Raw genomic sequence first — 26329 nt, 5'->3', positions numbered from 1 at the left:
GAGGAAATGAATTTTTCCTTTAAATTAATTTTGATTGAAATTAGAATGGCCACAGCTCCAGAATTATCAACTCATTTAAATAAGACTTTCTATGAGAAAGGGTTGAAATTAAAAATAAAACCAAATGCATATGTTTGTGCAATGAATTTAAAAACAACAATTTCCTCCTTTCTTTTCAGTCTCCTGCACACAGCTACTCAAGCTACGACTCGGGCAAAAATGAGAGTGGAGACAGAGGCGCTGAGGACCTGTCTCTAAACAGGGGAGACGAAGATGAAGATGATCACGATGACCACGATGACTCTGAGAAAGTTAACGAGACAGATGGCGTTGAAGCAGAGCGGCTGAAAGCTTTTAATGTGAGTCCTGCCACACTCCCAGTGTGGCTTAATTTTTACCACTTCACTTTCATGTTGTTGCTTGTTGGTAAAAGTGGATATTTTAGAGACATGTTTGTTTAATTTACAGAAGGATTTAAAAAGTACATGAAACACTCTTTGCCAACCAGACACCAGAATTGCTGTGTTTTGTTTAGAATTTTAAAGCCAAATGTGAGCTGAGAACTGGAGTTGTGTTGTGTGAGTATGCATGTTTACCTAGTGGATGAAGGGGGCCTCAGCTTATTGCTCCGAAGAGTTCACCTGTCAGCAGTTATTTCTCTTGCTTCCCCAGCTTATCTAATTATGCATGACAAAAGAGTCACTTGTTTGTTTTCAGAGATTAGTACACTGTGCAGTGTAGCAATGGAGCAGTCTTATGTATCTTTAATAGAGAATTTTATGGGGTGCTTAATTGTCGCAGTCTACTGTTACTTCCTGATTTTTTTCTACACAGTAGTCTATACTTTTCTGTCTGTGTGTGTCTGTCTGCCTTTCTCTCTTTCTCTCTCTCTTTTTATCCAACCATTTAGAAAGTCTTTAAAGGGTGTTTGCTTAAGATTTCTGGCTTTCCATTGCAAAGTTCTCCAGTGAATAAACCAAAAAAGAGTATTTTCCTATCAGTAATCAAGACAGAAAGCTAGGAATAGAAGAGAGCAGCCCTCCAAACCCTTCTCCTCTGTCTCCCTCTTGCCAACAGATGTTTGTCAGGCTGTTTGTAGATGAAAACTTGGACCGAATGGTCCCAATCTCTAAGCAGCCCAAAGAAAAGATCCAGGCTATCATTGACTCATGCAGGCGACAATTCCCTGAGTATCAAGAGCGTGCCAGAAAACGCATACGTACTTACCTCAAGTCCTGCAGGCGGATGAAAAGAAGTGGTTTTGAGATGGTGAGTTTTGAATTAAAACACAGCCCTAGACTCCATCAAAATCCCACATGTACACCATGACACTATTTTTTTTTTCATCTTAGTGTCTTTTTTATTTTTTCCATAATGTCAGGTCAAAGGGGTTCTTGTTTGCCTGTTTGTTTTTCTCCCCCTTCTCCTTTCCATCCTCCTGAAGTATTTCCCCCCTTTGTTTATCCAATAAGGGATACCTTGTGAATCCAGTGCTCACAGGCCCAGATGATATCATGTCATAAGCAATGAGGGTGATATGAGTAAACTCCCATGAGAACCAGCATCTCATTCATGTTCGTTTTCTTTCTGTTACTACTAAAGTGGATATAAGGTTAATCAAGTCTTGAACTGAAGTGCCAGTTGTTGCTTTAGATGGCATGTGAGAATGGCTTTTTGTGGAATGAAAGGAAATGGATGGGTCCATCTAAGTAACACCGTTTTCATGCCAACGGGTTAACAAATAGCAAGCCTTGAAAATAAAGATCAGGGACTGAAAATCCTCATGTGAAAAATAAGGCTTTGTTTTACTCAATATATCTGTGTGCTTGTGGATGGTAACATGAGCTTTTATATTCAGCTGGGTTTTATAGATAGGTGAGACTATACCAATGTTAGATTACTTATGGGTGCAAATCAGGTATCAATTTTTTTAACTTAATTCTATTTCACTTTGCTCTCTAATTGTTACACCTATAAATAGCGCATATATTTATGATGTTTTGGGTTTTTTTATTTCTTTGTTTTTCATGTATATGTGAGCAGAAATGTGCTGGCAATTTTCTGAAATGTATTTTTTTCCCTCTTGGCTCCATTAAAGCCAAGACTGTCAGCGTTTGTGATCTGTGCTTCTCATTTATTCGGTGTGATGGGGTAGGAGTTGGCATGAATAGGAGAGGTTTCAGAGGATGTCATATGTATGAGAAATCATTTTTCAACTGTAAATGAAATGACAAAAGTAACAAATCCACTGTGTGCTATTGATTTTCCTATATTGGCTTGTAAAAATAACTTTGATATTTTTTAAAAGGAAAATGACTGTTCTTATAGAGAAGCAGTCATCTGCTGAGATGGTAAGGAGCCCTGGGTATGGTCCCCACAGGGCAAGTCACTTCGACCGCCTGTCCTCAGATACCTCTCCGAGATGATAATAATTCCTAATTTATAAAGCTATGAGAATTGTATAAATTGTGACATACAAAACACTGTGAGCTATTTCTGACACACAGTAATCACTAAATAAATCTTAACTCTGAAAATGTTATCTATCAAATATTATTTAATTCTTTTTCTGAAAAAAGCTTACCAAAATGTTGGCAGTATAAAAGCACAGAGCCCTCCATTTAGATAATTGCTTACTTCTCAGAATCACTGTACTGAAACCAGAGTTTGTGGTACAGAAGTCATTTTAAAATAAGAATGGCATAGCTGTGTCTGATCACACTGAATTATAACAATAGAGGTGACATGATATAAGAGAGAAGATGCTTGAAAAAAGTTATGTTCCCCATTACTGAATTAGTAAAAAATTATTACCACCTACCCAATGGGAGAAAGATGATAGACAAAAAGAATATTTAAACACACGTAAAAGCCCAGAATCCAGGCATTGACATTTGATCGGGTTCAGGACTACTAAGCAGTTGATATGAAATTCCAATTAAAACTGTCTCACTCAGAGGACAAAGTACAATATATACCTTCCTTTTTTAGTAACAATAAAGATAATATTGTATGTCAATTTTTAAAATTTTAACAGCATCTAACATTACTATTTCTTCCTAATCTTTTAATATTTGGAGATTCTTCTCTTTGGTAAAATTTGTTTTTTTTCATGGTACAAATTTTTTATTAATCATTATTTTAGAGAACAAAAATTACTGTCATATAGAATTCTTAATTTTTCCAAGGCATATTTGAGACATTCGCGGGTTTTTTCATTGATTGTATTTATTTACTTCAATGAACATATATTTGTTGTAATCCTTGTGGTATGCATAGGAAACTAAAAGTTGTCTACTTCAAAGTCAAATTGCTTTATAAACTAATCTTATGCTCTAAAAATGCTACTAAATTTAAATTTAATAATTTTCATTGCTTATTCAATATATGTATAATGCACATGTCATTATACAAAGTAATAAGGAGAAAGAGACATCTGACCTGTTAATTATGAAAATATAACATGTTCCCTGATTATTATGATGCCTTGAGGTGAAAGTTGTGGAAAGTGAAATGCTTAAGATACAATACAAGGCCTAATATAATTGTGAAATGAACAACAAGGATGAAGACTGGCATTGTAGTTTACCCCGTTTTTTTGTATATTACTCAGTAATGGACTACTGGAAGTAACAAATTAAGTCTACCATGAAGTGGTCACTTGGAATTTTATTTGTTTTATTTGTGCATCACTTCATGGTCATGGAGCCCGAGGAGGATTACGTGTCATTTTGAATAGTCATCTTTATCTAGAACAGATAGGAAAAGGCCTGAGTAGGACAGATAGTAATCACGACTAAATATTGTACATGAATACTTTCACCATCATAATTTTTTAAGTTTAGTATAATATTAACATATATTTTAAAAAATTGAAACATTAAACATTTTTTCTATTGTGTTTAGTTAGTATAGGTAGACATGAAGAAAATGGATCGTTTTCAGTATGTGATTGTTTTTACATGCAAATTACTCTACAATACTTAACAAGTCAACAAGGCAACCTAAAGATGTTTTTAAGATAGTTTTAAAATGGGATTGTTAAGTGTAGGATTATCTGGTAGGGGATTCTGTATTATAAAATGAAAGTGGCATTCAATAAACTTAGTTCTTCCAGTGAGCCGGGATGCCTAAGCCAGGGGACTACTTAAGTAGAGTAAAACACTGAATTATATGTTTCCTGCTGACTTTGATTAAGAAATTCAAAGAAGTATTCCCACAGAAGTGCTTTATCGCAGCATATTTTAATACTGTATTTGAGAATGTTGGCATTCACTTTAACTAATTTTCTGCTGTCACTAATACAAAATCTATTTATGTTTAATTATTCTGCACTGTCCCTCAAGAGTTTACATTTCAACACAAATACTTTTAATTGACTGCCTACAATAATTCCAGTATATATTTATGCATTCTTATTTAACTGGAATTATCAAGACCACGGACTTTCATGGCCAAAGCAGCCAAAATTTCTGTCATGACTATAAATATTTTCTATAATACATGAAATATAACAACTGTATTATGATACTTTCTACACATTTTTCACATTATTACCCATTCATTGTTACCAAACATCTCAAATCATAAAATCTTCAGTGTTGAATACAAAGGGCATCTATTATGAAAAATAAATCTAGTAAGTTTGATCCAGACTACTGCCCTAGTTTTAATTAGATGTTAAAAACCCAGTGAGTTAAACAACTAATAAATTCATCCTTAGACAAAAATATCAAATTGTTACTGATTCTGTTGTGTGGCTTTGGCAAAATAGCTTCAGCTACATTTTTGAAGAGTATTTGTTGGTTGTTCCAGAAAAGTAATGAATCGCTTAGGTGGTCCGGATCCTGAATTCGAGAGCACCTGTAATGGGTGGCACTGGCCCACACCTGAGTTAAGTGATATGACTTCTCTTCTAGTCTCCTGAGTTGGCGTTGTTAGGGACTCTTTCACCGTGCTGCATACGTCTGATACATGTTTACAAAACTCAAGGGAAACTTTTAGGGGAGGTAGGTTCAAACTCTCAGTCCTTCATTCCTCTTACATGTCCTATTTTGCCACTGTACTTAGATCAAATATCCTAGATATCTGAATTCAGAAAAGTCAGCCTCTTGAAAAGGTACCCATTTACTTGCTTTTTAATATTCCATACTGGACTATGTGTGTTTGAAACAATAAATCTCATGCAATGTTTTTGTAAAACTTTGCCAAGGACATTGTCCAATAAGCTACTTAATATCCACTACAAAAGGACTTTATCTCAGAAACTTCTTCTAGAAGGTAATGCAAGAAAAAAATGGTTTCTTCCGCAGAGAGTGCTTTTATGTTTTCTCATCACTAGGGCTTGGTGTAACTTTCAGGTTCACTTTTATGCCTTCCTGCCAGGAAGTTCAGAGTCTTTCTAAGGTCCCAATTATCTTTTTGCTTAATTTATTTTAGTGTGCATATTTCCTTGGTGGATCTGATATCTATTGTAGGGGAAACTGAGATATAAATTTTAATAACAAGTATGTATGTAATCTAATTATGGAAGCACCATACTTTCATACCATCTTCTAAATTCTTATTTTTAATATTTCTTTTTAATTACATTCTGTCATAACTTTTTCAGTAATTTTGATATCTGACCTTCTGATCTTATGGTTCTTTCATCAGAAAATAAATATTTAATGTTTAGGAAATGGTACATTTTTAAGGGAATTTGACTAATCACATCATTTGCTTCTATTCGTTTAATGCAGCCCAAAGCAGAGCGATCAGAATTAGTTTTTAACTCACAGCTTCCCTGGTATCAGAAGCATTGCAAATGCTACAGTGACACTTGCTATTCCTTTTTAGCCAGTAGAGATATTATAAAAAGTGAACAAGTGCTTCTTTAAAGTAAAAATTTAATCAGACATATACCCAGCCCTTCATATGAGATCCTGCTGAAAAACTCTATAAGCGTGTATAGCCAGTATTATTTAGAACATTGCTCCATCAACCATGCCAACTCTTCTGTGTTTTGTTTTGCTTCTTTGCTGAGAAGAAAATTTCTTCTCTTCTGCAGAAAAATGTTTCTAGATTCCAAGGAAATAGTCTCATAACTCCTCCTTGACAACCTGAGTCCATCTTTCTTTGCTAAATTTTCTGAAAGATTATTTTACACTCATAGATCATACCCATTACCACCAACTCACTTGGTCATTCCTCACGTTAAAATGCTGGTTCTCACCATATTGAATTAGTTCCTGTGAAGACCACATGACTACCTCTGCACCAAATCCAAGGATTGCATCCTCAACTAAATCGGCCCCATTTCCTGGAGACTCTTGTTTCTATTACTTTTTTACTTCTACTTTTCTCTCTTTTACTTTTCTTTTCTTTACTTGTACTTTCCTCCTCTTTTACTTTCATTTTCTTTTGGGCACTTTCTAAAATTCTGGGCTTGGCCATGTACTGCAGATGATCCTACCCACAGCTGCAGAGGTCTGCCCCCTCAGAGTCCCAGTCATCTACCAAGCTTTGCTATTTCATTCCAGATGTCAGCCAGACACTCGACAAATGTACTGGTATATCTTCCCTGATCTCTTTTGAAATTTTTTCAGTAGTACTTGACATACCTTATTATATTAGTTCCAGGTATACACCCCAGTGATTAGACATTGCAGAACTTACTAAGTGATCATACCAATAAATCTCACACCCGTCTGACACCATATAGTTATTAGAATGTGATCCCTATGCTGTACTTTAAAGCCCCATAACAATTCCACAACAACTTATTTATACTTAATTCCTTTACCTTTTTCACCCATCATTCTCCATCACTCATTCTTTTCGCCGATATTCCACCTTATCTACCAAACAACTGGTAAATTTCTTTTGACTTGTCCATTGCCTTTTACACCAGTGTTCATAAACTTGAAATGCAATTTTGACTGTTTATTACAATTATAGCTTGTATCCTGCCACTCATTGAATTCTGTTTATTCTTCCTTTGCTGAATTTCTCAAATCAGTCCTGTAATTTTGAATTTTGTCTGCTGTCATTTTAATTCTGTCCCTTTCTACTTCATACCTATATTCTTGCATAATCCTTTAAACTCGGTTCCGTCTCATACTCCCTCCCTACTGTCTATTCCTAGGCAGGCACAGGACTAGGATTTGTGCCTGAAAATTATAAAATTTGGGGCCTTTTTCAAAAGAAAAGTAAATCAAAATTATGAGCAAAATAATTAGGTAGAATGATGCATATTTACATATAGTTAGAAAAGATACCATACAGAGAGAAAAGAATTTAAAAACAGAGGTTTTGAAGATTCAAGCCCTTTTCATTCAACATCTCCTGGGAAAAATTTCAGGCAAACTTGCATATAAACGCATCTTGATTTTTACTTGGCTTCTAAGAGAGTGCTTAAAGCACATAGAGATTTGGGGGAACCCCATCAAGTTGAGGGATCTTGGTTCTTAAACTTCATTGGTTTTATGAAAAATCTCCTTTTGCCACTGAAGCAGTCTTCCTCAATTCTGGCTTTGTTGGTGTCAAACATTCCCACTTTAGAACAAATTCAAAAATTTTTTATATGTTAAGTATAGTCTTTCGAAACTGGGAGGCTAAGTTTCAATTCCTGGCTTAGTTGAATTCCTATACAATTTTATGTGATGTTTCTGAGTCCCCATTTTTCCAAAGGAGAGGGCTATTGGAATAGTACATGTAATAATGTATATAAAATGTTTAGCATATAATCCTGGCTTTTTCTTTTCTTTCGGTATGCTCAGTTATCTTCCCTAACACAACGAGCCACCACGTGTGGGATTGCTGTTCTTTCTCTCAGTGTGTGCTGTCTCGGTTCACTGATTTTTCCCGACTCAGGGATTATGGCTACTGTTCTCTCATTATCTCCTAAATGTACTAAAATTGAAGGATACCTAAAGTGATAGCCAAATAGTTGTCAAAGTTACTAATTCTTGCATCTTTTAGTTTTAGTAAAACATTGATCTGAGTTGTATGGACTACCACACACACACTGCAACCCCATTCCCTCTGCAAATACATACAAATACTAAGTAAAATATAATTTTTAAATACCTTATTAAGCTCGAAAGAAAGAAAAGGAAACTCCCAGGCCATGAAATTGACAGAAACCTCATAGCCAGAATTGTAAACCCTTAATTGGATAGGGTAGTAGACTATACAGGTAGAAAAAATGAGGTCTGAATACCCACTGAAGTTCCGAAGATGTGGATTCTGGCTTGTGACTAGGAAGGAACGTGAACTGAATACGATGTGTGAAGCTTGGACCCTGGAAGGGCTACTTCTTTATCAAAGGGGAATTAAATCATCTCATTACAATTTTGAGAAATAAAATAAGTATCATAAACATTGAAATGGAAACCTTACAGATAGATTAAATAGAAGATAGGATTCAGCCAAAGAGAAAATCCATTAACATAAAACTATGGACATTACTCACCGAGGAAAAGTGAAAGGACATATGAAAAACAAAATTTAAGCTGGAGAGGAGAATGATAAAGATATATCTAATAGCCATTCCAGAGGAGATCTTAGAAAAGGACAACATTCAAACAAATGAGGAAGAAGAATTTTGTAAAAGTGAGTAGCCCATTGAATCCCAAGCATAGAGAAAGAGAGCAGTCCTCCGCAGCAAACTAAAAATCAATCCATGCATACATATGTCACAGTAAATACCACAGACCCAAGAAATTCTTAAATGCCACCAGGAAGAAACAAGAGATTATCTAAACCACAAGAAAACAATGAACACATTTCTTGTCCTCAAAAATAGATGTCAGAGACGATCTTCAAAATACTAAGGGAAAAAGTCTTCAAAATGTTTAGAGAAACTACTTTTAATCTGTAAATCAATGCGCAGCTAAATGCCACTTCCAGAGTGGGGAAGAAAGAGGTATTTCAGACCACTACTGACGTTACTGCCTACAGGCTGTCTCTGGACCCACAATAAGGCCCTATGATAATAAGGTAATGGAACCCAGAAGGAAAATGAGCGGTCTTGGTGAGGAAATCTGAAGGAAAGCATTTGGATTTTATAGCCAGTGGATTTGGTTTTGGTCTGTGCTGTGTCATTTGTCACTTGTGGACCTTGCAAACCTGAGCTTTAGTTTCCTTATGGAAAAAATGCAAACTCATGACACTTATCTTACACATGTAAACCAACAGCACTTGAAATAACAACGTAAAAAACTCCTGCCTCGCCCAGTACATGGCATCTGAGGAACATGATAAAATGCAATCTAATCTGAAATTTTATGCCACGGTTCCCTGTACTGGGAAGGCCTCACTGACTCCATCTGTTGAACTACTTGGAGAACTGAATCAAATATGTCTTTGTCTACTTAATCCACACTTCTAGCTAAGAGCAGCTGTACATCTCTCTCTCTTCCGTGTGCAAATTTTACTTGTGATACCTGTAGTTTTATTTTATTCTGTCTCATATTACTTTTACTTATGTATGGACCTTAGCTCCCTGATACTGAGTTCCGTTTCTTGAGTCCTGTGCTGCTTAATTTGTGCGTATCTTTATCACCCACAATGTCGCATACAGTGCAATCAGTGGCTCGTGAAAACTGCTCAGTACATGTTCAGTTCAATTAAAATTATTGAATGAAAGATGAGTGAGTGGATATTTGTTCGTGTGTTGCTTTGTGGCAGAAACCTGTTGGGAGACAAGCTAATTTGTACTATGTACTGTGTGCCTCACAGTGTCCTGCAATTGGTATTTGAATTGAAAAGCTACTGCTGACTGAAATTCTAGCCTAATGTATCTTAAATCTTTAGGAAGTATTTTCCCCCAAAGTAGACGGTTATGTAATATTTAATGTCAACTCTCTTTTTAACTCTTGAAACAGTTTTAAAAATATTTTCATGTATTTGGTCATTAGTGTGAATAGGTAGTGACATTTAGTGTCTAAATATGATTTTGTACAGTTTTAGGTTTCACATGTCAACTATTAGGGAAAAGACGCCATGATCCCAATAATCATAAGTATATATAGTCGCTTATTTTCAGAATTAAAAGATGTTTCCTCGTGGAGATTTAAATAAATGGACATTTAGTTAAACATGAAGACATGCCATTTTGGTTGATAACTTCCTTTATCCTGCCTTAACCAGAGGTACTGTCCTATGACATCAGCTAAACTGGACTTTAGGTATTAATTATGAGACTATGTAAGTACAAGGTCTGTCCAGAAAAAGTCCAGACATTGTTAATATAACAAGAATGGATTGCGCGACACTGACGTAACCTGGCAGCCAAGCAGAGTGGACTGCAATGTGCATGCATGAACAATGACGACTTCACTGTACTAGTCAGTAGGGGTGGTAGACACCGTTGAGTGACCATGTGTACTGTGTGGGCATCATAGTTAAAATGAGTGCATAGAGCAACAAATCTGCATCAATTTTGCATTAGCTTGAACATTCCTTTGCATAAAGTATTCAGATGATTCACAAGGCTTATCAGGGATGATGCAATGAGTGCAGTGCAAATAAAAGTGTGGCACAATGCTTTAAAGATGATCGAGAACCTGTTGAAAGTGATCCATGTTCTGAAAGGCCTGCATCAAGAAGAGCACCTGAGTATGTTGAGCATGTCATGGCTGCAATCAACAAAGATCAGCGACTGACAGTGCAAGAACTAGAAGCTGAACTGGGGATTCCAAAAACTACTGTGTCTGAGATTTTGACACAGGTTCTTGGCATGAAACATGTGGCAAAATTTGTTCTGTGGCTTCTGCTACCAGAGTGGAAGGAACATCATGCTGCAGTTGCTAATGACTTAATTCAAACTGCTACCAATGAACCAGATTTTCTCAAGGTCATAATCCGAGGGGAATCATGGGTCTATGGCTATGATCTGGAAATGAAGGCCCAGTCATCCTAATGGAAGTAGCCTGGTTCTCTGAGCCTGATGAAGGTGCAGCAAAGGGACAGTAAGATCAAGACCATGTTAACTGTGTTTTTGATTGGGAAGGTGTTGTCCATCGTAACTATGTCCCTCCAGGCCAAACAATTAATATGGAATACTACCTCGGTGTTCTTTGTCAGCTGAGAAATGCAATATGATGAAAATAGCTGCAGCTCTGGGCAACTTGGGATTGGCATCGAGATTACCACAACGTGCCTGCTCATGCATCACATCTCATGCAGAGTTTTTTGGTAAAACATCAAATTACCCAGGTGACTCAGCCCCTCCCAAAGCCCAGATTTGGCGCCCTGTGACTTCTGGCTTTTCCCAAAACTAAAATCACCTTTGAAAAGGAAGAGATTTCAGACCATTGATGAAATTCAGGAAAATACAATGGGGCAGCTGATGGCAATTCCAACAAAGGATTTTGTAGAATGTTTTGAATAATGGAAGAGATGCTGGGAGAACTGTGTGAGGTCCCAAGGTGCCTACTTTGAAGGGGACTGAAGTATCATTGTCCTATGTACAATGTTTCTTGTATCTTGTATCTTTTTCAATAAATGTCTCTTTCTCATCATACATGGATGGATACTTTCTGGACAGACCTTGCATATAAGCATATATATAATCAGCTATAATATTACCTATGTTTTTGTGAAATATCATTATGAAAGGCCAATAATATTTTTAAATCAAGGTCAAAGCATACAGCATTACTTCATATTAAAGTATTTATAATCAAACCATCAATGAAGATTAATTAGAATTAAAAACAAAAAAAACCACCACATTTAAAACTCCTTTTGAATTAGTCAAGAGAATTCTCTCAAGAAACTAGAAAGCCCAGTGGTTCACATACAGTTCTCAGGGCTCAAATGTCAAATGTTTGATGCTCTCTCATTAACTATGTTTCTCTTGTATACTGGTTGACCCTCAGATGGATCCTCACTACCTGTTGGGAAATCTCACCATCAGCAACTCTTAGCCTCTGTTCTTAAAATGTATAATCCCAAAGCAGTCTTCCAGCTTCAGTTTGGTTGTCTAATACCATAAAAGGACCTGGATTGGCCCTTTTGGGTCATATGAGTCCCTGGGAATACATGATGAGCTCCCATGATTGCCCAGCCCTACATCATGTGGCAGGGTCAATTCAATGAGACGCTTGGCTGATAATTTCCACCAAACCACACAGGAGGAGCTAAGGGCGTTGACCTGCTATTTTAGTCCACATTCACCACCCTTACTTGAAGTCTTGGCTCAATGGTTCAGGATTAGTAACTTCCCAGGTTTTGGAAACGTGATAGCATATATATTCTGTTTATTGTATAACACTGACAGTGGGGTCTGTGAAAACATTCCATATACAAGTATATTATTTCTACCACATATGTGAATGTGCATGCAAAGTAGGAAAAAGACTAAGTATTCTCATGTCATTTTTTTATGCCAACTGAGTTTGCCCCAAGTTGTTGAAAAATCTTTCAGTTTATACAATATTAGGATTTCAAAATTGCCAATAAAAGGTTGAGAGCCTTTAATAAACATGCTTTATTTGGTGTGTGTTATACCCTACATATTAGGCATTGTACTAGCCTGTACAGTAAATTCTGTGATGGTAGAGACAGTATTGTTTATCCCCATATCTTTGGACTTGGCTCAGCTCCTGACATATAGAAAGTACTTGTTAAATAAGTTCGTTGAATAAATAAGTGAAGGTATCAATGATTTTGTGTACATTTCTTCATGGAAGTAATTTTAACAAGTGACCTATGATATAATTTTTTTATTCCAAACTTACTGACTGAACCTCAGTTTTGCCATTCATGAAAATAAAGATAATGATACTTGGCAGGATAAGTGAGAATCAGAAAATTAAATAACAAAAGTGGTCAGACAGATTGCAAGTGGTTGATTACACAGTAATATCCAGGCCAATCTGACTTAGATTGCTAAACCGTTACTTTATTCCACCGATGTCTGGAAATGAAGCTACATAAGCTCCTAAACTCCCAAGGCCTAGAAGCTGAGACTTTCTACTCAGCCTGTAACAATTATACCTTTAGGTATAGACATACCATTTGGGGGAGATCAAATATGCATATCATCCAATCGACAGAATTCTTAAATCATTTAGTTTTTTAAAATAACAAGATTAATAGAAACAATCTTAATTTAAGGCCATACCTAAACTTTGACTACTGAATAATTTGCTCTCTTTATTCTGAAAGAGCTCATTCTACTTACAGTCTTGGGTGGATGTCACTACTGCTCTCCGTCTGGTCTTATCTAATACTTAATTGAGCTGTACCTAAACGCTAGAGTCTGGAAACCATTGCACACTAGCCCATGAATAGAGTCTTACAATTTTTGTTTCTTTGTACATCTTCGTAATTTTAAAAATCCTAAAGCATCTGACATATACAGCAGAAGTTCAAAGGACTCTAACATTGCTTAGTTTGTACTTTTAAGATCAAAAGTTGGAGTAGTTTGTTGGTGTGGCGGTACGTTTTACATGTATATAAGGAAACACATTTACATTGTGCCAACAGCAATCACGTCTGAAGTCCCCAATTAAAATGTGATTTTTTTGAACTCCAAAAGCTCCGTGTGACAGTTTAGCCATCTGTTTAATGTAACAGCCACCACTGATTTGGGCATAGATAATTATTATGATAAGGACAGTGCTGGGGAAAGATCAGCTCTTCCCAGTTGAGAATGACAGTTAATTAAGAAGAGATAATTAGTGAGGGGTAGTTAGCACTGTATTATGTCCTGGGAAAGAAATAGGTATAAAATCTTCTCAATCTCGATATAAATCATGTAGAGTATAAGATTACAGACATTTGGAATCATTATTTTGCCCAATACATATATTAAAATATTACATATTAATAAATAGCATATTTTCTGAGCTATATTCAACCAGAAGTATTATTTTCATAAATTATCTTTTGAATTTTTTGCATTGAATTTTTTTGTCAAAATGTTTTTCTCTCAGGTTATTGCGTGGAGCTTTGTGTTACGTGGCCACCCTTACTGCTGTGAGAGGAAATCTCCAGCCCTTGTCTCTGGTGGAATCTGTGACTACAACCCTTAACACACTTGGCTAATTATCCGCCAGGAAGACCTAAAAGCAGAGATATTTAGAATAAGTGTTATATTAGTAAAAGTGGTAAAGGAAAGGAGAGTTCCCATGAAGATGGGTCTAAGAACTCAGACTAAATAACAGTTTTAAATTTCTCTATTATAAAATTGTTTTTCTAAGGAGCAAACTTGATTAATTTCCTTGTATCTTAGTAGAAGTGCTTTTGAGCTATAAAAATATATAAAGGCCAAATTATGGAGTAAAACTCAGCAAGACTTCCTTATTTAGTATCACATAACTGGTGCAGCATAACTGCGCTCTGTGTGTTTTGAGGAGCGTCAGTGTTTGTTGTGAGCTCATTGGGCATTTTTAGTAGGCTTCTCTCACTCGAGAGAAAGAACTTCTCTGCCTGCCTCATCATCCTCACTTTGGGTATGAAACTCAGCTTTATTCTGTTTTGTGTACAGTAGTTTCCTGCCATTTCCGGTTGTTCCAACCTGAAAATCTTGAGAATTTAGGTTGCGTCCGTTTAGAACATGTGACAGAACAAGTGACATTTTACCTTTGGGCTCTCAGTGAAGAGGGTTTTAAAGAATGAATAATGAGATATATTAGGATTTCAGTCACTTTAAGAGAAGGATTTTAGAGAGATCGTAATATATTCTGTACTTAAATGTGAAGGGAATTTTGCTCCAAATGGATTCCTCTGCAGAAACGTGTAGTACGTTAGAGCTCTAGCTTTGTTTAAGCTCGCGGAGGCCCCACTTATAAAATGAGAACATGCGGTTATTTACTATGGGTTATCCCCAACTTATCATCAGATTTAGATATCAACCCAGGTGTTTCCACATGCATGGGTGTGTGATCTTTGGCAAATTACAACCTCTCATAACTTCAATTTATTTTTTCCTAAAATATGAATAATATATAAGTACTTTTCTCAAGGGTTGTTTGGAAGACTGAATTAGATAATGAGTCTAAGCTTTCTGTATTAATGCCTGCACATCCTAAGCACACAATGAGTTATTAATATTAATTTTAAGATTAAATTATAGTTCTTCCTACTTGGAAGAAAATATTTTATTATATACTTGAGATACAATAGATTCTTTGAAAAATACATGTATATTCTTTAAACTGTAATACAGGTTTTATTAATTCATTCTTCCCTGTTCTTTAATGAGCTTGAATCAGTTACTATGGGTGTAACACTTACACACAAAGGGCTATCTTTGTTGGCTTACGTGTTAGCTGAGCATAGCAGTTTGTCGGGATCTTTCTATATTATTAATAGTTTATATTATTAATGATAAATTATGTAAAGAGAATGAGACAGTTGAGAATTGGGAGACATGAAACCTGGCTTCAATATTTAGTTCAATTTGTCCTTTGGCAAATTACCTAATCTATTGGGGTATACATTTCTTCAAATTTAAGAGAAGAAGCTTGTTCCAAATAATTTCTACAGACCTTTGCAGTTACTAAATTATAATTCTACAATAAACTCAGAACAACTCTATTTTCAAAATGATACTATTTAACTACTGGCAATTACTAATCATATATCTTTGCTTCTACTTATTTTTTTTCCTATTTAATAGGAAACCATACATGATTACTTTATCTTGAAGTTGATTTTTTTCTAAAATCTTGAAATATTAGGTTATTCAGTGACCTTTAAAAATATTTAGCTCCACTTATTCTAGCTTTCAAGGAGACCAATTTAATATATCTGGGAAAGACTCAACTGTATGATTTTCTCAGAAATGAAAATTATATAAATTATCATGTATAACAACTTGTACTATTCTAATAAAAGTTATTTTCCATTTTATCTTTTAAAAAAGCAGCCTTTGAAAAGAAATGCTACTGATTTTAATTGAAGGGATATTTTGCCTTGTCTTCTCTCTGTTCAATTTTTATGCTGTTAAGGAATTTTTATGTTTATTACTCAGTCTAAAAATGTTCATAATATATACTTATGTATATACTTCCAAAATTATTCCAAATTTTGAATAGCTACCTAATAAAGAGAGAAAAATAAAGTTAATAAAGAACAGAAGTACATCTCTCTGAATTTCATGTAGTTATCAAGAATTATTTTATTCAGATTCTCTTAATTCAGTCTCTAGAACCCAGATAAAGAGTCTAATATAATAGTTTATAAAGGTGTGAACACATTCACTTCTGTCTAGACAATACTAGCTACAGTCAAAAATATGGATTTTTTCCCCTATAATGGAATCTTCTTATTCCAGTATTGCAACATAATTCAGTTGAAAAGGACGTTTCGTACCTAAATCCTATGTGGCTTAGATTATCATTTTGAGCCTTACTGTACCCATCTTTTAATGAGACACTGGTTTTCTATATTAATATATTTCTTATTCTAGGCTACAGTATCTTATCCACACTCATCAAAGTACAGATTGGAATCAAGAAACAATATGAGTTTTAAAATTATATTTATATATTTATGGCAATTTTTTTTTAGGTTTAACTCATTTAACCCTCCTCTCTTTCCAGCACATGGCCCTAGCTTTCAAATTTCTTTTCCAAAATGCTGCTGCTTCATTTTTCCTTCTATCTCAGTGTGTCTCTTCTCTTTCTTTTGTAAAAATGACATTCAAAATATCCTAATGCCTTATTGTCAAAATTGTCTAGCTATCATTTCAGACATCTCACAGGGTTAGCTGGTGGAAACTGTACCCTATTCCTTTCCTACCTATTGTCTACAGAGGCTGTTTTGGGGTGGAGGCAGGAGGAAGTTCACTGAGGCAGCTATGGAAACTACTACCTAGTTCCGCAACTAGTTATTTTCTGGTCTCTTTCTACACTAGACAGGTTCCAATGAGGAGTATCTATTAAAACACTGTGGCCTGAATTCAGCCATTCTAGAATATTGTTTGAAACATAAAAAACATGGTTCAATTTGCTATATGACACTTTACATGCCAGAGTTAGCAAAATGAAGCAAGTACCATAAAGCTATGATCATATTAATTCATTTACAGAAAAAGAAGCAGATCTGTTAGTTCAGAGGCTTTGAATAAAAATGGCATCTCTACATATTTTAGATTGAGACTTTGAAGACCATAAAGTGGCACACCAATGAATATGCTGGATTCCCAAAGGAACTTTTATTTTGTAATTTTATATTTTGCTATCTCATCTGGTTTAATTTTCATGCTATTTCTTATCTTTCATTTACTTACCTTTATTAGAAAAACTGGTCAAGGATCAATAAATCCAGGAGCTGTTTCTTTGAAAAGATAAACAAAATTGACAAACCTTTAACCAGATTGATCAAGCAAAAAAGAGAGAGGACCCAGATAAATAAAATCAGAAATGAAAGAGAAGTTACAACCGATATCACAGAAATACAAAGAACTGTAAGAAATTACTATGAACAACAATATGCCAAGAAATTGGAAAACCTGGGTGAAATGGACAAATTTCTAGAAATATACGACCTGCCAAAACTAAATAAAAAAGAAGCAGAATGCCTGAATAGACTGATGACAACTAGTGAAACTGAAGCAGTAATCCAAAAACTCCCAGCACACAAAAGCCCTGGGCCTGATGCCTTCACAGGTGAATTTTACCGAACATTTAAGGAAGAACTTACTCCTTTTGTTCTCAAACTATTCCAAAAAGTTCAAGAAGAAGGAAGACTCCCAAACTCTTTTATGAAGCTAGTATCATCCTAATTCTAAAACTGGGTAAGACTCAACAAGAAAAGAAAACTACAGGCCAATATCTCTGATGAACATAGGTGCTAAAATCCTCAACAAAATACTGGCAATCTGGATTCAGAAATACATTAAAAAGATCATACACCATGATCAAGTGGGATTCATCCCAGGGATGCAAGGATAGTACAATGTTCATAAATCAATTAATGTAATATACCACATAAACAAAATGAAGGACAAAAGCCACATAATCATATCAATAGATGCTGAAAAAGCATTTGATAAAACCCAGCACCAGCATTTATGATAAAAACACTCAGCAAAGTCATATATGAGAAACCTACAGCCAACATTATACTCAATGGTCAAAAACTAAAAGTTTTCCCCTTAAGATCAGGAGCAAGATAAGAGTGTCCTCTCTCACCACTCTTATTCAACACAGTCCTGGAAGTTCTAGCCACAGTGATCAGATAAGAAAAAGAAAAAAAAAGCATCCAAATTGGAAAAGAGGAAATAAAACTGTCATTATTCCCAGATGACATGGTAGTGTACATAGAAAACCCTATAGTTTCCACCAAAAAACTACTTGACCTGATAAGTGAATTTGGCAAAATAGCAGGATACACAATTAATATTCAGGCATTTTTGTACACCAATGATGAAATATCAGAAAAGCTGGAAAATAAATCCCATTTACTACAGTGACAAGAAAAATAATGTGCCTAGGAATAAATTTAACCAATGAGGTAAAAAAAAACCCAAAAACCTATATTTGGAAAACTATAGGACACTGAAGAAAAATTAAGGAAGATACAAATAAATGGAAGCATATACTATGTTCATGGATTGGAAAAATTAACATCATTAAAGTATCCATACTACCCAAAAATCTACAGATTCAATGTAATTCCCATTAAAATACCAATGGCATATTTCACAGAGCTAGAACAAATATTTCAAAAATTTATATGGAACCAGAAAAGACTGAGTAGCCTCAGCAATCTTAAGAAAGAAGAACAAAGTAGGAGGGATCACAATACCTGATATCAAACTATACTACAAGGCAAAACAGTCTTGTACTGGCATAAGGACAGACACATAGATCAATGGAACAGAATAGAGAACCCAGAAATAAATCCATGTCTTTACTGTCAATTAATATTTGACAAAGGGGGCATGAGCATATAATGGAGTAAAGATAGCCTCTTCAATAAATGGTGTTGGAACAACTGGACTGGTACATGTAAAAACTTTGAACTAGACTACCAACTTATACATACACCATAATAAACTCAAAATGGATAAAAGACTTAAACATAAGCCATGGCACCATAAAAGTCCTAGAGGAAAACATAGGCAGTAAAATTTCAGATATCCCACATAGCAATACTTTTGCCAATATATCTCTTAGGGCAAGGGAAATAAAGAAAAGTGGGACTACATCAAACTAAAAAGCTTCTGCACAGCTAAAGAAACCATCATCAAAATTAAAAGGCAACCAACTGTATGGAAGACCTTATTTGCCAATGATACCTCAGGCAAGGGTTTGATCTCCAAAATATATAAAGAACTCATGCGACTCAACACCAGGAAGAAAAACAATTAAAAAATGGGCAAAAGATCTGAATAGACACTTCTCCAAGGAGGACAAACAGAGGGCCCATAGACACGTGAAAAGATGCTCAACATCACTAGCCATCAGAGAGATGCAAATTAAAACCACAATGAGATATCACTTCACACCTCTCAGAATGGCCATCATTAATATATCAGACAACAAGTGCTGGCAAGGATGCAGAGCAAAGGGAACCCTAGTGCACTGTTGGTGGGAATTCAGACTGGTGCAGCCACTGTGGAAAACAGTATGGAATTTCCTTAAACTAAAAGTGGAACTGCCTTTTGACCCAGCAATTCTGCTGCTAGGAATATACCCAAGAATCCTGAAACACCGGTTCAGAAGAACTTAAACACCCCTATGTTCATAGCGGGGCTATTTATAATAGCCAATTGCTGGAAACAGCCTAAGTACCCATCAGTAAATTAGTGGATTAAAAAACTGTGGTACATTTACACAATGGAAAACTATGCAGCAAAAAGAAAGAAGGAACTCCTACCTTTTGCAACAGCATGGATAGAACTGGAGAATATTATTCTAAGAGAAATAAGCTAGTTAGTGAAAAACAAATACCATATGATCTCACCTGTAAGTGGAATCTAATGAACAATGTAAACTAATAAACAAAATAGAAACAGAGACATGGAAACATGGAGCAGACTGGAAGTTATGAGAGAGAAGGTGGAAGGGGGACGATCATGGAAAGAAGAGGAAGGGACTAGACAAAGAACATGTGTGAATGACCAATGGACATGGCCAACAGTGTGGGAATTGACTGTGGGAGTGGAGGAGGGCAAAGAGGGAGAAAAGTAGTCAACTGTAATAGGATAACAACAAAAAATGACAAAAAAACTGTTCAATATCATTAAGTACTTCATCTTTCAGTTAGATAATTTTTTATGTAATGATAAAAGAGAATAGAAATCTTTCAGATTATCACAAATGATATGGAGAGTTGAAAACAATTTATAGTTATGAGCTTAGTTGGGGGGTTAGTTAATTTACATGTGGGCTACATAGATGGATTTTTAAAATGTACTATTAAATTAATATTAATTCATTTATAAATAAAACATGTAGGCACACACACATCTCATATCTAAAACATCAATTTTTTGTTATATCAGTATTGTTCTATTTCTGACTTTTTAGTTTGTATTCAAACTGAAGTGTCTTAGAGGATTTTTATCATATCAGTTGTCACAACTTAGACTGTAAATCTTCATAATATTTCATATTAATATTGTTTGACATGGTCTGAGTGTCTGTCAAGTTTTTCCAACTCTGTTTCAGCCCTGTCACTTGTTTTTGTTTCGTTTTGTCATATGTTATAAGAGAACTAAATAACTTGTTTTATTTGCAAAATCCGGTCAGCAGTTTTTCCGCTGCCTGTTCAAACTCCAGCTTAATGGCCCAGACTGAATACTTGTGACAATGGAGTTAGGGGAACGAATGATGGATCTGTGTAGCAACTAGAGCTTTAACCTTTAACTAGCTTTCATTTTTCATCTTTGCAATTTCCATTGCCTCCTCTTTTTGAAATAAGTTGAGTTGAAATAAATGGATACTCCTGCACATCCTGTGAGCTCTTCTGAGAAGAGCATTGGCCTGTGAATGATACTGTTAATAATTTTTTCATGTTTTCTCTCTCTCTCTTTTTTTCTAGTCTCGACCTATCCCTTCCCACCTTACTTCAGCAGTTGCAGAGAGTATCTTGGCTTCAGCCTGTGAGAGTGAGAGTAGAAATGCCGCCAAGAGGATGCGCCTGGATAGACAACAGGTACCCCGGAGTCTTGTGGTCTGGTGCGCACCAGCTACAGTAAATATGGTTAATTTAGTCCAATTTATGTAGAAGAGCAAAAGTGGTTTACTGGATGGTAAAGTACACAAAGATAGAGTTTTTGCATCTCTATGATAAGAATTTAAACTTGAAAATGCATGTTCGTGAGGTCAGTGGGGATGTAACAACAAAAATGTTCTGTGGTGAAAACAGGACAGCTGGGAAGTTAGTGAGTGGAAACTATGTTTAGCATCCTATTTGAAGGTTGATTATCCAGAGAAGAGGTTCTAAGTGCTCACTTACAGTTTTGGAAATTTACCTGATTAGTTATGATGCTGACCTGATTGTATTCATTTTTAATGGATGTCAACTGCTCTTTAATTCCCTGTGGTCTGACTGCTAAATGCCAGTATGTTGTGCTGGGAATGGGAAAGGCACAGCATAATTTGAAAGACAGGAAATCCATCAAATAGGAATATAAAATAATGAAAATCTATATCCTGGACATAGTTCCTCATTAATGAATCATTTACTATGTACCCATTAAGTATCAACTTTCTGTGTCTCTTTTCTAAGATCCTGTGGTGTGGATGTATTTTTTGTTTATTGTTCATTGATGTTTCACTCAGGTTTGCCCTTGGTTTATCTCCATGTGTCCTCCCCTTCTCATGTCAGGTTTTCTTTTTCTCTCTAGCCCTCTTTAATGGTTCATAAAGACCCATTTTGTAACATAATTTAAATCACATGTAAAAGTATTCTTACATACTTTTCTATATGTAAAAAGTATTCTTACATACTTTTCTGTAATTATTTTTACAACAAATGATCCGAGTTCTCACTATCTCTAATTGAGACTGGGGTAAGCAGAGTAAAGGTGAATCCAATTTTGTGTTTCCTGTGAACCAGTGAGATTCAAAGAAAATAGAAGAATAGTAAAAACGTTTTTCTGTTCCAGGTTTAGAATATTGAAAAGGTTTTTCAGAATGGCATTAGTTTTAAATTTTATGTGGTTATTATTAATATGGCATGTGGTAATAATTTTAATGCAAAAGATGAAGCTTTTAGTTAAATAAGAAATACTATTAGTCTCAGATAAAATGTGTATGAGAAAGCTGATTTTGAATTTGTTAATAATTCTTTGCCAACAGTACTTATTCATATATTGGTGTCCCCAGCTGAGATTTTTATCATTATTAAACTCTAAAATGTATTTTACTAAAAATGAGTTATAACACTATACAGGGTGAGGCAAAAGTCGCTTTATAGTTGTGACTATGCAAAACCCAGAGTTTATTCTTGTATTATTATTTATTCTTATTTTATACAAACAACTGTAAACCTCCTTTTGCCCACCCTACCATTTAGCATAGTGATTAAGATTGCACATTGCGGAGTTAAATACATCTGGTTTTGATTCTTAGCTCTACTCTTCAGAAAGCTATTTCAATTCTCTCTGGCTCAGTTTCTTCATATGCAAGATAACGAGAATAACAGTACTAATCCTATAGAGTGGTTGTGAGAGCTCTAAAGGACAGATTTATGTTATGTACTTAGCTTTTGCTTGCCACAGAGTAAGCATCAATAAATTCAGCCTAGAAAAGAAGATTTTAACTGATGTTGTGGCATTTCTGTGGCATTGACACAAGTAAAACTTTAAAAAAAGCATTAATAGTACTATTTCGTACATAGGAGTTTTAAACTCAGACTACATCTATTTGAGAGATGATAATTCTAGAAATTGCAACGGCAGGATTCTGAGATTGAGTGGGCCCTTCTGGCTGTCATCTTGCTGTGTATCTACCCAGTCTACACACTAGAATCTCCCTGCATAGTTTCAGTCATACAGAGTTGTTATAATTAATCCATGTTATGTACTAACTTACGGTAGCACTCTGCAGTATCCCCCAAAGCTGGTCTTCCATCGATATGTAGTAAGTTACTTCACCACTGTTGGCCTAATCTGTAAAATGGGGATACAAATATCAAATTCATAGGTTTATCTAGGAGATTTGTTGAGGCAGTGAATGTGACAGCATAGCACATTTAGTAATTTTATATATTGTTAAATATATATTCACCATTTGCTTGCATATTTAAAGCAGCAGGGAAATTCCACCTCCAGTACTAAAGATCTAGTATTTACTAAAACATGGGTCCACTTGTCAGACAGCTGTAATCAGTATGACGGTCTTTAAATTGAGCTCAAATTTGCTTCCTAGAGCTTCTACCCATTGAAGACAAACTGCTAGCAATAATGAGGAGGAGCATGGCTTCTTACTACTGTCCTAGGATGAGAATGGGTGGGGACCAATGGTCCTTGACCATACTTCCCATCCTAACTATTTCTTTTTGTGCGTCTTCATACACAGTGGTCATTTATTGCAGGTCTTCATCACCTGGGAATGTGGGATGCCCAGGATTGTCCCCACTCCTAATGGTAATGTTCTTTCCAGGCCCTAAGAGGGTTTAATGAGCTTTGGGACTCATGAGAGAGAGGAAAAAAATGACAAAAATACATCCTATGATTTATTGGAAACCTAATAGGCACTTTGCAACATTTCTTTCATTTAGTATTTTCCACAACCCCATGAGAGCAGGTCTTCTTATTCTTGTTTACATCTGAGGAAACAGAGGCTGACAGAAGTGGGGTGATTTATACAAGATTGCTCAGCTGCATGAGCAAGTCAGGGTATCAGTTCACTTACGTGAGGCTGGCACTTGCCATCTCTCCACAGTCCTGTACCTCTTCATTTATGTTCATCGAGGGGAAGCCCATGTTCAGGGACAACCTCTTCACACTCATCCTTTGTGCTTCTGCTCACAGAGTTTCTGACAATATGGTTTTCTATTGGAAAACTATCTGCTTTGTTCACAAAGATTTTTGCACTCTTTTATAACTAGCCAACCAGGATTCCCCAGAAGCAAAGGTATTCCAAAAATGATGTTTTTGTCTCAGTATGAGCTGGAAAGAGGCCACAAACTTCGTGCTTCATGTCATCCAGGGGCTTGGTTGTGCACTATGAGCACTGGTTTTGTGGAGGCTTTATTTATTTTTATTGTGGTTCAATTATAGTTGTCTGCATTTTCTCCCAACCCCTCCACCCCTCCCCAGCCAAACCCACCTGCCTCCCCTGCCTCCACCCTCCCCCTTGGTTTTGTCCATGTGTCCTTTATAATAGTTCCTGAAAACCCCTCTCCACACTATCTCTTCCCCACTCCCCTCTGGCTATTGTTAGATTGCTCTTAACTTCAATGTTTCTGGTTATATTTTGTTTGCTTCTTTCTTCTGTTGATTATGTTCCAGTTAAAGGTGACATCATATGGTATTTGTCCCTCACCGCCTGGCTTATTTCCCTTAGCATAATGCTCTCCAGTTCCATCCATGCTGTTGCAAAGACTATAAGCTCCTTCTTTCTCTCTGCTGCATAGAATTCCATTGTGTAAATGTACCATAGTTTTTGGATCCACTCGCTTGCTGATGGGCACTTATGTTGCTTCCAGTACTTGGCTATTGTAAATTGTGCTGCTATGAACATTGGGGTGCATAGGTTCCTTTGTACTGGTGTTTCAGGGTTCTTAGGGTATAATCCCAGCAGTGGAATTGCTGGGTCAAAGGGCAGTTCCATTTTTAGTTTTCTGAGGAAATTCCATGCTGTTTTCCACAGTGGCCGCACCAGTCTGCATTCCCACCAACAATGTACTAGGGTACCCTTTTCTCCGCATCCTCTCCAACATTTGTTGATTTATGTTGGCCACTCTGACCAGTGTGAGATGGTACCTCACTGTGGTTTTAATTTGCATCTCTCTGATGGCTAGTGATGCTGAGCATCTTTTCATATGTCTCTGGGCCCTCTGTATGTTTTCCTTGGAGAAGTGTCTGTTCAAGTCCTTTGCTCATTTTTTAATTGGGTTGTTTGTCTTCCTGGAGTGGAGTTGTGTTTATATATTTTGGAGATCAGGCCCTTGTCTGAGGTATCATTGACAAATATGTTTTCCCATACTGTTGGTTCTCTTTTCATTTTAATGCTGTTTTCTTTAGCCCTGCAGAAGCTTTTTATTTTGATGAGGTCCCATTTGTTTATTCTTTCCTTTATGTCCCTTGCTTTAGGGGACGTGTCTGTGAGGATGTGGGGGCTTTATTTTAAACCATATTAAAGATATTCTAAAATATATAAACTCCTTATTCCTACTATGAATTTTATAAATTTCATTTGGCATGCCACACAAGGGCTTCTACCAATTGCTTTTGTGCTCCCCACCACAGGATAGAGATGGGGGGCACCCTGTCCTCATTGGATCTAAGCCCTCCTTTTGCCCAAGAAGAGGTAGGCAGAGTTCTTTTGGGTGTTGGCAATGAAATCATCCTTTGCTATGAGCATAACCTGACTCAGAATTCTTAGAATTTGCCAGTGACTCAGAGATTCCTCCCTGGGCCCCCACCTTTCTGTAGGCACATGGAAGTTCATAAACTGGACAGTTAAAACCTGGATTCTATAAAGCCACACATCTTACTGCTTGCCGCCCATGGTTAGCCACATCTAGGCCTATTAATGTGTAGGCCCTTCTGAGTTAAAGAAGCTTGGTGAAATAATTGCATTTTATAGTGCTCTTCTAGCCATGAAATGAAAGGTGTTTGGATGCGTTAAATGCCTTATGACCTAAGTGCGCCTTGCACCAGAGTCCGAGGGGGCTTGTTGTTATGCAGCCTCAGCCCCGAAGCAAGCCAGTGGCGAGGACAGGTGCCTTTGCTGCCTCAGGAATCAGATTTCACAGACCTGGGGTCAGTCTGCAATGTGTTACAGAATATATTTAGCATTGCTTTCCTGTTAACATGGAAATCTAGGATTTTTATATTATCTAGGATATTCTTCCACACTCTGACAATTCAAAAAGATGGGCAATGTCAGACTTCACTTTTACAATTCTGTGACATAGCTCAGCTTAAAAGACTGTCTTTTTCTTTGCCTTTATTATTTGGACATTCTTTCATTACTATTTCCTTAAAAACCAAGGTAGCTTAATGTTCTTGTTTACAACCTGTCTAAATAGACAGAAAGTGAGAGAGATTACAACCAGCTACTTTCCGGTGATTTACTCCCATCTGTTTGCTGTTTTTGAGAGATGACATATATTGTATTCCCAGGCTGGCTGAAGTTTATGGATAACGTGAAGGTTTCTTTAGTGTCTTTTCTCTATTCAGTGCTTTCGATCAAATCAGGGCGTA

At 36.1% G+C, this 26329-nt stretch overlaps 1 protein-coding gene across 9 annotated transcripts in view; it reads left to right on the top strand.

The window, feature by feature from the left end:
* The window catches only part of NOL4 (nucleolar protein 4), a 289083-nt gene that overhangs the window by 193231 nt on the left and 69523 nt on the right, over positions 1-26329 (top strand). For 5 of the 9 annotated variants that reach the window (XM_024580311.4, XM_045187810.3, XM_071219532.1 and 2 more), the window contains 2 exons: positions 180-359; positions 20992-21105. In XM_024580311.4, coding sequence (XP_024436079.1) covers positions 180-359; positions 20992-21105 — 294 coding nt within the window. Of the gene's footprint in view, positions 1-179; positions 360-1077; positions 1270-20991; positions 21106-26329 lie in introns of all 9 variants that reach the window. The other 4 variants (XM_024580310.3, XM_053912816.2, XM_053912815.2 and 1 more) reach the window with 1 other exon arrangement.

Source organism: Desmodus rotundus, chromosome 10, assembly GCF_022682495.2.
Source record: "Desmodus rotundus isolate HL8 chromosome 10, HLdesRot8A.1, whole genome shotgun sequence".
Classification (NCBI taxonomy): domain Eukaryota; kingdom Metazoa; phylum Chordata; class Mammalia; order Chiroptera; family Phyllostomidae; genus Desmodus; species Desmodus rotundus.
This window is presented reverse-complemented; position numbering and strand designations above follow the sequence as displayed.